The 14,997-nt window shown below is 47.4% G+C and overlaps 1 protein-coding gene across 2 annotated transcripts in view; it reads left to right on the top strand.

Moving 5' to 3' along the window:
* LOC116952487 (glypican-6-like) overlaps nucleotides 1–14,997 on the top strand; it is a 159,416-nt gene that overhangs the window by 58,386 nt on the left and 86,033 nt on the right. For both annotated transcript variants that reach the window (XM_032971873.2, XM_032971874.2), the window contains exon 2: nucleotides 4,578–4,736. In XM_032971873.2, coding sequence (XP_032827764.2) covers nucleotides 4,578–4,736 — 159 coding nt within the window. The remainder of the gene's footprint in view (nucleotides 1–4,577; nucleotides 4,737–14,997) is intronic.

Raw genomic sequence — 14,997 nt, 5'->3', positions numbered from 1 at the left:
ATAACGCCACGGTGTCTTCAACATCGACGGTGGGAGCAGTTTATGGGCGCGTTTATATCACGGCGCGTGCACCAACCGCGGCCCTCAGCCGGGGCGGCCTTGGGGCTTGGCACGGCGCTCCTCTGCGATGAGCGGAAATCGTCGCTCACCGCCGGGCCACGTCACCGCCCCAGTTTGACGTCGCGCCTCCGACTGGGCAGGGATCGACGTCGCGACGAGGAGCACCGCCTTGGACCTGGTGGCTTTTGGTGGGGCGGTTTGTCCGGGGCAACGCGAGGCTCAATTCGGACGCCCTTCGTTTGTCACGTAAATTATTAAAGGGGTGCCATGAAGATTGCTGTGCACGGTCACACGGCTTGAATGCGAGAGCATTGGCACGCGCGCGCGCGCGAGACTCCATCGCTCGCGACGTCCCTCGCATTTGCGACTTGAAAGAATGGCATTCTTATTAAATTGCATAGCTCACCACACCGCAAGGGGCGATGCGATGGATCTTGCCGCGGGACATCGTGTCCGTTGATCAGCTCGTTAGTGTCGCGGCAACGTTGCACGTCGTGAGTAACGCCTTTGTGCGCGCCCCTGTTTGTCCGTGTGTATCTGCAGAGCACAGACACTCCTGGGTTTGATTGAAAATATCAAGGTCTGGTGTAGACTCAGGGGTTTTATTGTTCAGCATTGCATTCATTTCTGCAAGTGAACCCATCATCTCATTACCGTTTCAATCCCGATAATTGCTTGCTGTGCGGTGCCTTAAACTCTTCCACCCCATTTCGCCGCTCATTACCGCCGAAATGGTCTTCATTCACGCCCGTTGCATGCATTCCACTGTGTTTGGAATGCGAGCGTTATTTTAGATGCAGCGTGCGCGCCCACATTTGGTGGAATAAAACAAGACGAGTGAGTGACAGGGGCCCAAACGTGCATCGGCGGGATGGAACGGCCTCTGCGATCCGTCACGCCGGATGCGAGCTCGGTGGATTAACGGAGAGAGAGAGATGGTGGTGGATGTGTTCTGGGAAGCGCACGCCTGCAGAGCAGTGATGTGAGATCGGTTGGATGCAGTACAACGAGTCGGGTTTGCTTGTTTTGTCTTCCACCCGGCTGGCTATTTGAGGGCCATCGCCTTGCAGATCTCCCCACGTGCAAAAGAAAGACGCAGTACTAAAAAAAAAACACGGAGGTGGCCGCTCGCTTTGGTGGTCAGAGCACTCGACCGAATTCGGCGAGATCCTGGGGTCCAAATATGGATCGCAGCCACCCGTCAATAAACCGGGTTCTCAGATGTCACGGGTTCACGGTGTCAGCACGGTCATCAATGGCTGCATAATAAACATCACATTTCCACTGCGTTTTGTTTGTGTGTGTGTGAGAGAGAGCTTATTTGGGATAAATTGCAGCTCTCGCACTTGAAGAGTAATTGCTTTGTCAAGAGACGAATTTTTTTCTTTGCTGGAAGTTAAGAAGTGTTGCCCCCTTCCCCCCGCGTGTGGATAATCGAGGTCTGTTGAGGCCAACGCAGAAGTGCTTGTACTGTCGCTGTAGTACGTCGTCTTCCGGCGCATTATCGGAGACACGGTGATGCGCTACTTGCTGCAGCGTTCCAAATGTTAAAGTCTTCGTTTCACAACGTGATGCAACAGCACAACTATAATTATGGCAACGGCAAAGATCTAAAACAATTAATTGGCCAATTATCCCAAAGTGGGGCACTCGTAATTACTCTACGTTTGGCAACTGCCACGTACCCATGATTGAACAAATCTCATTCTCTGTTGTATTTTCACGTAAAAGAATACTTGTCAAGTCAACCGGGACCGTATTGCGTCTGTGTTTGTGTACGCATGTGCTGGGGGCTCGTGTTCATCACCAGTCACATCTGGTAAAGCCAGCGGACTTTGTGAAGAAAGCCTGACTCTGCTGATGAGTCCCTGGAGGACAAAACCATTCCAGAGTTTGCGTGCTGACAGAATTACTCTGGAAGACATTATTACAGAAGACCAATTACTATGGAATCCATGCGACCGGTTGTCTACTTTTTTACGTTATTTTAAGACGTGGAACTGACTATTTATTCAATGCCTTACTCATCATGTTCCACTATGCTGCTTGGTGAGATTATATATATTTAAAAAAGTTAATTATATGTGATGTGGAAATTGTATCTGCTGTTATTATATTGCTCACAGAGTAAAGTATCTCGATTGCCGCTCGACGAGGAATTTTAGGCGATGCTGCGAAGCCGCTCCCCCCCCCGACCGTCTGCCGCCGCTATGGCCAGAGAGCGCTTTCCTACCGAAAGAACTCCTCGCTCGGAACCCAGGACGCATCGATCTGCGAGCCGAAGGAGCGGCCTCGCTGGGCGTTAGGCGGGGGTGTCAAAATCCCGCCAATCGGAGGCGTCGGAGCACCCAGCGACAACTCTTGCCTCCGATGCGTCACCTCGCAGCGCCGAGGCGCTCGGGGTTGGAGCTCGCCCTCAAAATCAGCGTCCGTTAAAAACCCCAGCGGGCACGGTAGATACGTACACGGGTTTTTTTTAAAGTTACTACTCTTGGTATAGATTTGGTAGATGGTTATGAAGGCGTCCCCACACTGCGTGGGTCATGGGGTGTTGTTTGACCATACTTCGCCACACGGGTCAGTCTGGGTTGGTGACGCGGGTTCACATATCATTAAATGGGACCTTTCTTGCCAGTATCAAAATATAAGAATAGGTTTTACCCTTTCTGGCAAGAAGACAGTTGTCTTAAGATGTGAAAACACCAAACAGAAACCTTAGGAATCCTGTCTGCATTCACCACACACAGGACTTGAACGTGAAAAAAACAAAAAATGCTCTCGTAGTATATGATGATGCATTGTCTTTGAAACTGATTGGTCCACACCAGAGACAGCTTTCTTTAGAGCCTAGTCTCAAGCAGTGTTAGACCAGAGGACAACGCCAAAAGGCGTTTGGTATTTTAACATCTTAACGCAACTGTTTTGTTGCCAGAAAGGGTACAACCTACAGTATTCTTATATTCAGATATTATTGCCTGCTGCCGATGTCAGCCCTGGCCCAGGGATTGAACCCAGGTTGCCGAATTCATGGCACGATGCACATGCCACTACGCCACCACTCCCCCTCTTGTCAATGTATCTCATATTGTTCCTCTGCACGAGCGGCTTTCATTCTTGATTCCTCACAACGAAACGCAAACGCGAAACCGACTAAATGTTGTCTCTTGTTTTAACTCTGTCAAAAAAAAGGGATCCTTTTTTAAGATCTAGCCCCAGGATATTGCATCAGTAAGACGTAAAGATGTACGTACACTGCTGCACATTTTCATTAAAACCTTCCACCCCGTCTGCTCGAGACGGAAAGGCGTTGAAAGCACATAACTCAGGGAGGCTCAGGGCAATATGCTACATGACACGGTTGCCTCCACGCTCTCTCTCTCCATCTCCCTCTCTCACCGCCTCTCTCTTATGCATCTCGTTCATGAGATAATTGTGTACAAAGGCAAGTGGCTCTCTTCCGTGGCAGTCCCCGGCAAATTGAGGTCCAATTCAACGGTGCAATCCGTTCAGGACTCTGTTTAAAAGCAATGTGAAAGCGTGCGCCGTTAGCCTCCCCTGTCTCCGTGGGGCGTTTGTTGATGAAAAAAAATCGTGACCAGATTTCGTGTTGCTGCTGCTGAAGGCGTCGTTGGGGTTTAGCCGTGGAGGAGGAGGAGATGAAAGGGATTCATTATCTCGTTTATGTAAATAAGATTGTTTCCGTTTGTTCCATCTGAATTGGAGGCGATGCGTGTGGTGGTGCATTTGTGTTGTTTGCACGACTCCGGGGGGCCTCTCGTGCCTTCGCTTGCTCATGCGCAGCGCCCCACCGACGTCGTTTGGCCAATTTCCTTCTCGGAGCGCTGTTCAGTTTTGAACGATAACCCCGCACCCGTACGAGGCCAACGCCCTCAATGGCTCCTGCAGGTCGAGTCGGCCGCCAAGTCGCTTCCCCTCCCAACGTCCGCGGCAGGGTTCAGCGGCAGGGTTCAGGACCGCCCCACGCGGCCTCCCCCCGCGTGACGAGCTGGGGCGCGCTCGCGTTCCCGGACGCTAATCTTCCACAATTGTATGGCGCGAGCTGACCGATTGCGCCAGTCTAGCGCCGGTGACGTCTGAGAGAGGCTTCACCGTATGGGCTGCGGCCGTCTGGAACGCTCTGCCTTCTGACATTAGGAAGCGCCTGGAGCTATGTACTTTTAAATCTCCATTGAAAGCTAATTTCTTTCGGATTGTTTTTTTGTGTTTAGTTTTGTTGTCCTTTCCCCGCACCTCCGATTAGCATGATACAGTGCGACAGGAGTTCAACATACTTAGCACGGTTGCCTACGTGCCGTTCAACACGCATACATGCGTGGGCTTGTGGGGCCCGGGCCCCCATTAGCCTCTAATTCAGACTCGGGACTTAATTTCAGCTGGCAAGGCCCGTGATTGCTTGACATCCGTTTGTATGACCGACCATCTCTAAAGCACCTCTGTCACCTCTCCCCGCTTCATCCCCGTGGTCCCCCCCCCCCCACCCCTTTCTCCCCGGGTAGGCGAGCACCTCAAGGTGTGCCCGGCGCGCTACACCTGCTGCTCGAGCGAGATGGAGGAGAAGCTGTCGCGCGCCGGCCGCTCGGAGACGGAGGCCCGCGTGGAGGAGGCTGGCCGCCTCCTCTCCGCCAACTTCAGCGCTCGCCACCACAAGTTTGACGGTGAGCTGCCAGGAAGCGGCCGTGTGGCAGGGGCGCGATGTTCACATCTCGGAGGGCAATTTGGGATTCTTCTTCTTCTTCGAATATTTGGGGCGATTAACGTTCCGCAGTGGGTGAACGTGTTCCAGCGCTAAGCTGAAGTGACCCAATGCCACGTGATGCCGGCCTTTGGCGGACAGTGCGGGCGCGGCGCCGCTTCCTGTCACTCGTACTGGCAAACCGGTCGACCCCATATCAGTGCCCTTCCTTTTTACAGACCAATTCAGACCTTATTGGTCAACCCCGTGCCTTTATAAATCTCAACGTTCATCCTACAAAGTCCCATCACAAGGGAGAAACACAAATAAACAACAAATGTGTTAAATTTTGATTTAAAGCTTTCGTGACTGCAGTAATTCATATTCTTAGTTTTTTCGGTAAAGTCACGTTGAAGAGAAACAACAAAATAACAAAATATATATAAAACAATAAAAAATTCTCACGACGTTTCGACCATAACTCAAACGGTCATCATCAGGTGTGTCGGTTTGCATAAATTTATTTTGAAAACGGCATATTTATTTATATATATATAAATAACGTTTGCGTCACGCGCAACGATTGGCTGTTTGCCAGGACTAGTCCATCTATTTTTTGAAAAGAGGAGGGGGGAGACGAAATTTGTTTTTATGTATGCTGTCTGAAAGGCACTGTAAGCGTGAACAATCAATCAAGAACTGAAATGATTTATCAAATCTTTCCAATGATTGCTAAGATAGAATCCATCTTCTCGGTTGAAATTGTCTCTGTGTTTGTATATGTGGATAGCCTCATGAACGAATCTCTCATGGAAGCCAGATGGCTTACAAAGAACCTCCGTCTTGGAAAAGTCAATGGCATGTGAGCCTACTGAATTAGAACAATGATCTGCTACGGCCGAGGTGTTGGTCCTACCGTGTTTAAGGTCTGCTTTATGTTCACGAATGCGGTCCGAGATATGGCGTTTGGTTTCTCCAATGTAACTACTACCACAGAGGCAACTTAGTTTGTAGACACCAGGGTATTGTATGTCCGGAATCACATCTTTTACAGACGGAACCAGATCACGGATTTTATGTAATGTGTTGAAACGGACCTGGATCTTGTGTTTATTCAAGATTTTGGAGATCTTTTTTGTGATCCCAGCAATGTAGGGTAAAGTGATGGTTTTGAAAGGCTCCTCAAGAGGGTTCTTCTTCATGGTTTGAGTGATAGCTTTGCGGATTGTATAGTCGGAGTAACCATTAGCCCTAAGAGCTTGGTGTACGTGCTTGAGTTCACTGCTTATGTGTTCCTGGTCGGATATGCATTGGGCTCTATGATACAGAGTCTTGATGAGAGAATTCTTCTGTGATGGATGGTGGTGGGAATCCGGTTTCAGATAAGCATCCGTATGGGTAGCTTTCCTGTAGACTGAGTGGCTCATTGAACCATCAGGTCTCTTTTTAATTAGGACATCCAAAAAAGGTATCTTGCCATCTATTTCGACTTCCATGGTAAATCTGATGGCTGGGTGTATGGAATTGATGTGGTCGAAGAATTTGTCTAGAGCAGGCCGGCCATGTGGCCAGATGACAAAAGTGTCATCCACGTACCTCTTCCATAAGGTTGGGCGCAGAGTGGCAGTCTGGATGGCGTCAGTCTCAAATTTCTCCATGAAAATGTTAGCTATAACTGGAGAAAGGGGGGAGCCCATTGGGGTGCCCTCAGTTTGTTTGTAGAAAGTTCCATTCCAAGTGAAGTATGTATTGGTTAAACAGTGTCTCACCAGGGGGGGTACCTCAGTGTTTAGTCCTTGATGAACCAAGTCTTCAATGATTGCAATGGTGTCAGGTACAGGAACCTTGGTGAATAAGGAAACTACATCAAAACTGACAAGCAGGTCGTCTGGGGACAGGGAAATACCCTTGATTGTTGATACCAGGTGAGTAGAATTTTGTACCGTAGAGGTGGTCTTTCCAGTGAAAGGACGCAGGATTTCAGACGAAAAACGAGCTAGTTTGTAGGTGGGGGAGCTGATAGTAGAGACTATGGGACGAAGAGGTGTATCAACTTTATGTATTTTTGGTAAGCCGTATAATCTTGGTGGCCTGGCAGCAGAAGGTTTCAACGAAAACTGTTTAGATTGATCAATTAATGCGGTTGAATCAGAAATTATTTTGTTGGTTTGTGTGACGAGGCTGTTGGTGGGATCTCTTTTTATTTTTGTATAACTACCATCGTCGAGTAATTCTTTAATTTTGTTGTTGTATTCTATTTTATCCATGATAACAGTAGCATTGCCTTTGTCAGCTGAGAGAACTACAATATCATTCCTCTTTTTTAATTTATATAATTCAAAACGCTCATCTTTGCTGAGGTTGCTAGCTGGCATCTTAGCGTTTTTGAGGGTTGCAGCGATTTCAGATCTTGCTACGTCTGCAGCGATGTGACCCAGGCCCCTGAGAGCAACGTCTACTTGGGCAATTATATCATTAACTGGTATGTGTTTAGGTGTGACTGCAAAGTTTAGACCTTTAGCTAAAACGGATTTCAGACCATCGGAAATAGAACTGTTACTGCGATTAATTACGACTTTATTAACGTCTAACTTTTTGGTGTGTGGGTCCGGTCTTTTGTTTAAGAGGAGGTTAAATTTGGAAATCAGGTTTTCCTTACATTTGGTCGACATAGTAGCAGCTGAAGAGGCAGTCATATTGTCTACATGTTCCCAATCCGATGTGGACATTATTGCCGTCAATGATAAGTGTGATTTGTAGAGTGTCTTGTCTAACTGATCTAGTTCTGTGCGTATAAGTCTGATTTTTTCTGAGATAAGAGCTAAGCTAGTTTTGAAAAGAATTCGTTTCGCATTTGAAGAAGTTACAGTAGCAGAGGTGAGTGTAAATGCGATTGGTATTACCCCAGAGTCGCGGCATCTCTTCAGGAAGGTGAGAGACTCGATCAGCTGAGCTTTCTTATCCCGGAGTTTGTTGAAAGATCTTAAAGTTATGTGAAAACCCTCCCCGTAGAGGCGATTAAATTTTGATTTAAAGCTTTCGTGACTGCAGTAATTCATATTCTTAGTTTTTTCGGTAAAGTCACGTTGAAGAGAAACAACAAAATAACAAAATATATATAAAACAATAAAAAATTCTCACGACGTTTCGACCATAACTCAAACGGTCATCATCAGGTGTGTCGGTTTGCATAAATTTATTTTGAAAACGGCATATTTATTTATATATATATAAATAACGTTTGCGTCACGCGCAACGATTGGCTGTTTGCCAGGACTAGTCCATCTATTTTTTGAAAAGAGGAGGGGGGAGACGAAATTTGTTTTTATGTATGCTGTCTGAAAGGCACTGTAAGCGTGAACAATCAATCAAGAACTGAAATGATTTATCAAATCTTTCCAATGATTGCTAAGATAGAATCCATCTTCTCGGTTGAAATTGTCTCTGTGTTTGTATATGTGGATAGCCTCATGAACGAATCTCTCATGGAAGCCAGATGGCTTACAAAGAACCTCCGTCTTGGAAAAGTCAATGGCATGTGAGCCTACTGAATTAGAACAATGATCTGCTACGGCCGAGGTGTTGGTCCTACCGTGTTTAAGGTCTGCTTTATGTTCACGAATGCGGTCCGAGATATGGCGTTTGGTTTCTCCAATGTAACTACTACCACAGAGGCAACTTAGTTTGTAGACACCAGGGTATTGTATGTCCGGAATCACATCTTTTACAGACGGAACCAGATCACGGATTTTATGTAATGTGTTGAAACGGACCTGGATCTTGTGTTTATTCAAGATTTTGGAGATCTTTTTTGTGATCCCAGCAATGTAGGGTAAAGTGATGGTTTTGAAAGGCTCCTCAAGAGGGTTCTTCTTCATGGTTTGAGTGATAGCTTTGCGGATTGTATAGTCGGAGTAACCATTAGCCCTAAGAGCTTGGTGTACGTGCTTGAGTTCACTGCTTATGTGTTCCTGGTCGGATATGCATTGGGCTCTATGATACAGAGTCTTGATGAGAGAATTCTTCTGTGATGGATGGTGGTGGGAATCCGGTTTCAGATAAGCATCCGTATGGGTAGCTTTCCTGTAGACTGAGTGGCTCATTGAACCATCAGGTCTCTTTTTAGAGTAGACGTTGCTCTCAGGGGCCTGGGTCACATCGCTGCAGACGTAGCAAGATCTGAAATCGCTGCAACCCTCAAAAACGCTAAGATGCCAGCTAGCAACCTCAGCAAAGATGAGCGTTTTGAATTATATAAATTAAAAAAGAGGAATGATATTGTAGTTCTCTCAGCTGACAAAGGCAATGCTACTGTTATCATGGATAAAATAGAATACAACAACAAAATTAAAGAATTACTCGACGATGGTAGTTATACAAAAATAAAAAGAGATCCCACCAACAGCCTCGTCACACAAACCAACAAAATAATTTCTGATTCAACCGCATTAATTGATCAATCTAAACAGTTTTCGTTGAAACCTTCTGCTGCCAGGCCACCAAGATTATACGGCTTACCAAAAATACATAAAGTTGATACACCTCTTCGTCCCATAGTCTCTACTATCAGCTCCCCCACCTACAAACTAGCTCGTTTTTTGTCTGAAATCCTGCGTCCTTTCACTGGAAAGACCACCTCTACGGTACAAAATTCTACTCACCTGGTATCAACAATCAAGGGTATTTCCCTGTCCCCAGACGACCTGCTTGTCAGTTTTGATGTAGTTTCCTTATTCACCAAGGTTCCTGTACCTGACACCATTGCAATCATTGAAGACTTGGTTCATCAAGGACTAAACACTGAGGTACCCCCCCTGGTGAGACACTGTTTAACCAATACATACTTCACTTGGAATGGAACTTTCTACAAACAAACTGAGGGCACCCCAATGGGCTCCCCCCTTTCTCCAGTTATAGCTAACATTTTCATGGAGAAATTTGAGACTGACGCCATCCAGACTGCCACTCTGCGCCCAACCTTATGGAAGAGGTACGTGGATGACACTTTTGTCATCTGGCCACATGGCCGGCCTGCTCTAGACAAATTCTTCGACCACATCAATTCCATACACCCAGCCATCAGATTTACCATGGAAGTCGAAATAGATGGCAAGATACCTTTTTTGGATGTCCTAATTAAAAAGAGACCTGATGGTTCAATGAGCCACTCAGTCTACAGGAAAGCTACCCATACGGATGCTTATCTGAAACCGGATTCCCACCACCATCCATCACAGAAGAATTCTCTCATCAAGACTCTGTATCATAGAGCCCAATGCATATCCGACCAGGAACACATAAGCAGTGAACTCAAGCACGTACACCAAGCTCTTAGGGCTAATGGTTACTCCGACTATACAATCCGCAAAGCTATCACTCAAACCATGAAGAAGAACCCTCTTGAGGAGCCTTTCAAAACCATCACTTTACCCTACATTGCTGGGATCACAAAAAAGATCTCCAAAATCTTGAATAAACACAAGATCCAGGTCCGTTTCAACACATTACATAAAATCCGTGATCTGGTTCCGTCTGTAAAAGATGTGATTCCGGACATACAATACCCTGGTGTCTACAAACTAAGTTGCCTCTGTGGTAGTAGTTACATTGGAGAAACCAAACGCCATATCTCGGACCGCATTCGTGAACATAAAGCAGACCTTAAACACGGTAGGACCAACACCTCGGCCGTAGCAGATCATTGTTCTAATTCAGTAGGCTCACATGCCATTGACTTTTCCAAGACGGAGGTTCTTTGTAAGCCATCTGGCTTCCATGAGAGATTCGTTCATGAGGCTATCCACATATACAAACACAGAGACAATTTCAACCGAGAAGATGGATTCTATCTTAGCAATCATTGGAAAGATTTGATAAATCATTTCAGTTCTTGATTGATTGTTCACGCTTACAGTGCCTTTCAGACAGCATACATAAAAACAAATTTCGTCTCCCCCCTCCTCTTTTCAAAAAATAGATGGACTAGTCCTGGCAAACAGCCAATCGTTGCGCGTGACGCAAACGTTATTTATATATATATAAATAAATATGCCGTTTTCAAAATAAATTTATGCAAACCGACACACCTGATGATGACCGTTTGAGTTATGGTCGAAACGTCGTGAGAATTTTTTATTGTTTTATATATATTTTGTTATTTTGTTGTTTCTCTTCAACGTGACTTTACCGAAAAAACTAAGAATATAAAACAAATGTGTTGTTGCCCGTATTGAAATGGCTGTACACCGTATGGACCTAAACTCAGTTTCCCTGTACAAGAATCCGGGTCAACTGTATGGGGTTGACAGCTGTGTAAAGGCAACGCCGTCATATTTTTTGGATTGATTTAAATATCGATTTAAAGCCTTCGTGACTGCAGGGATTCATATTCTTGGTTCTTTCGGTAAAGTCACGTAGCAGGGAAATAATAAAATAATAAAAATAAAACTTATTAAAATTGTATTATGTTTTAAAATAAAACATTCTTTTATTTGTATTATTTTTATTATTGTATTATTTCCCTTTTAAATGACTTTACCGAAAGAACCAAGAATTTGATTTAAATAGTTTTGCCGCTATTTGTCTATTCTTGTCTCTCTCCTCCCCAGAAATTCCATCATTTCGCGCATTTTTTTAAACTGTGTATATGCACTCCATCTTATTTACTTCACCTCCTTCAAATTTTCATGAATTTATTGTTAATTTTAGTCCAGATTTGTTGCGTATATTAAAAAAAGAAAAGCTCACATGTATAAGTTTTATCAATTCAGAATGTCATGATGTAACCCAGGGTCGCCCTTGCAGCAGCGGCGACGTTGTTTCAGGCCTCGCAACGGGTCCCCGTTTCTCCTCGTGGTTAAATGAAGGACCTTTCCTCACTCTGTTTTTTCTTGTACCTCGGAGGAGCGTGTGGCCAAGCGGTGGGCCCCGTCGAGTCGTTGGTCGAATTAAATGAAGTCGCGAGCCAAACATGTCCCGGCGGGGAAGGGGCGTCACGGCTTCCCTCACCCCCGGCTGAAGCCGAGGGGACATGGATTGTTTGTTATGTCTTTGCGCGCCTAATTTGTTTTTTTATTTCTCAGTTTACAAAAGTCCACAACAGCGGCAGCTGCTGCAGTGCCAGCGGGGACCAACAGGGGTTAGAGGTCACGACAGCCTCCCAGATTTCAGCTGGGGCGGGTTCAGATTTCCCTTTTGCTAATTTTCGTGCCCTTTGTTGACGTCCCCTGCTTGATTTATACAGATTAGCTGCTGCTGATGATGATGATGAATACGACGACGACGATGATGATGACGTCCTTGAGTTATCGGCTTAAACGTTCACCGGACCAAATTGTGGATGCAGAGCAGATGAATGGAGGGCATATTGCGTCAGAGCTTAGCAGCTAAGCGTGGTTAGTAAATGTGATGGCACACTGCCTGGGAATACGGCTTGGGCTGCAAGGTGGCTGGGAGATGGCAGGACGTTGACATCTGCGTGTGGCTTTGAGTGTCGCCACCTCCCCGCGTGTGACGTATGTTTCCTCCCGACAACAATACCAAACATCCCAACGCGGGCATCTCCTATAAACGACTCCCTCAGACTCTTCCTAAGGAGAGGACGTTATCACCTCAGACCCTCAATCTGCTGAGATCTCACCGTTTTACAATTATGCCTGAAACTGTAATGAAAAATAAGCATTATCGACACGCAAATTCGGTTTTAATTGATATGTGAAATCCCTGAATAATTTACATATTATTAAATGTCTTTCCTTAATTGTGTTGTGGAAATGTATTGTGAGCATTGATGATGCTGGATGTAATTACCAGTAAAACATCACAGTACTGAAATGGTAAATGTTGTGGGTTTGCTCTCCAACACACCGTTGGACTGAACTAGTCACTAATTGGCGCGTTGTTTACGTGACGAACCTTGCCGGCTGTGTCGGGTGGTGGAGGGTTTCAACACATTTATTCTTACGCGATCAACCCGAAAACCTTTTGTTATGAGCATTGTTTTGTTTAGACATCCATATCGACTTTACACGCAAAGTCTTCTCAGACAATGTTACGATTCAGAATCGCTGATTTTACAATTGTGTTACGTTGCAGTGTGATCCGGCCAAATCAACATTCAACTTCCCCGAGATCTGAAACAATACCGATTGGCAACATTTGCACCACGTGACAATTTCATTTGTTTGGCAGTGTCAAGCGGCGAAGGGTTCTTAATGACACCAATTAGGCCACATCATTACCTACCTCCTATCTCCCCCCCCTCCCCCCCCGATAAAAAAAAGATTCCCTCAAAACAACCTTAGATTCATTACACATTTTCTTATTTTTGTCCTGCACTCATTTATTCCCACATCTCAATTCAACAAGAGAGCTCCTGGTCTCAGTAGGTTCTTACCCGGTTGTTAAAGGTCATCTGTCCATCACCAAATCACGTTGCGTCTCACAGGGCTGGCCAGACTCACGCCGCAACGGGCGCGCCACGAACCGCCGCGCGCCGCCTCGACAAATTGCCGTCTTGGCCGTTGCTGCCTGGGACATCCCCGCACGTTTCATCCACAAAGTGGAAACCTCTGCCCCACCTGTGGCTCAGTATCCAGGGCGTCTGCGTGTTCCTACGAGCAAAATGGGGGGGGGGGGCAGCCCTCATCTTAATTGGCAGCCCTCAGCTCGTCGCGGAAATTCCACATTCACGTGACAGGGCGAGGATGGGGGCCTGGGCGGGAGGGCAACCTCCGTATCAGACGAACGGCCGTCGAGTTCCTTACAAGCGGCGCACATTTAGTGAACCCTGGAAGACTCGTGGCGATGGCGATGGTAGGCCGGGTAACCCCCGCCCCCTCCGTCCGGGGTTTGAACTCGTAACTTTGCGAGTCAATCGCGATAGCCGCAGGCCTGTCAAGTCTGATGCGTTTGCGTTCGCACAAAAAGTCAAAGTCAAGGTTGATCTCCCGCTGCTCGAACGGATGTTGGGGCATTGGTGCTGATCTCTCCCGTTGACAGCCCTGAGAAGAGTGGCGGAGGCGATTGGTGGGGTAGCGCAGCGAGTCGGTGTCCAGGACAATTTGCATTGCGGAGTAGGGGTGGCCACGCCGCTCCCCACACATGGACACGCACACACAGCCATTGTTGTCCATCAACTGCTGGGTTAAGGCCTCCCCCACGCTGTGCAGGTTGTCGGGGTTGCTTGCCCATACTTCACCGTACTGGCCGGTGCGGGTGGGTGAAGGCGGGGGGGGGGGCGTAGACGATGCCGGTCCACTGCCCGCAACGTAGCTAGCCCACAGAGCCTATAACGCCTGTTATGCCTTGGCGGTCACCCGTCCCCGTACTATCCAGTCTCGAACCGGCTTAGCTTCCGAGATCTGAAGAGACCGGCTGCATTTCCGGCGATAGGTTCGGTCATAGGGTTGCACACTCACACGCACACACGCATTCACACGATAACACACACACACAACAACAACAACCGCCATTCGCCACTAAGTGGCGGTGACGTCACCACGACGCTTGTGCCAGGCTACGTGCACCTTGAGGCCACGTGAAGTGTCGAACGCCCGCTGGCAGGAGGTCACGGGGCAGACCCAAGTGCCACGGGTCGACTGACTGAGATGACTGGCTGATGCACCACCTGTGCCCCCTACTGTGCCAACCTGCTGTGCTTTAGCCACCCGGCGCTCCGCTCGTTGTTGTGAGCACCGCTCCTCCGTCCTCCATTGTTGTTGGAGGGCGACTGCCTCCAACTGCCCAGTAGCGTCCTTCATGAGCCTCCTCCACAGAGGCCAATCTTGACACCGCTGGTACCAGTCATTGGCAAGTCCCCTCAGCTCCACGTCCTCCTGTACCACATCACTTCATCTCTTCTCTAGCCCATGCCGCGCCCGTTTAGCCCCCTCGATCCGGCCGAACAAAAGCTGTTTCAGCATGCGGTGGCTGGGCATGCGGGCTACATGACCCAGCCAACGCAGCCTTGCCTGCCGGAGGAGCTCACTGATGGGACCTTGCCCAGATCTTTCAAGGATTTGTGAGCTCCTCACACAATCCAGCCTGGTTAAACCCAGGATGGATCGTAGGCAGGCTAGCCTAAATGTTTCTAACCGGCGAAGATGTTCCATTAGGGGGGTCCACGTTTCGCAAGTGTAGAGAAGGGAGGGAATGACCGTGGCCGAGAAGACCTGAAGCTTAGTGCGGAGCGACAGACCAGGTAGCGTCCACACAGCGTTACACAACCGATGAAAAGATATTGC

The sequence above is a fragment of the Petromyzon marinus genome, chromosome 47, assembly GCF_048934315.1.
Source record: "Petromyzon marinus isolate PM22_M1 ecotype Great Lakes invasive population chromosome 47, UKy_Petmar_22M1.pri1.0, whole genome shotgun sequence".
Classification (NCBI taxonomy): domain Eukaryota; kingdom Metazoa; phylum Chordata; class Hyperoartia; order Petromyzontiformes; family Petromyzontidae; genus Petromyzon; species Petromyzon marinus.
Note: the sequence above shows the minus strand (reverse complement) of the source record. Positions and strands in the feature narration are given on the sequence as shown.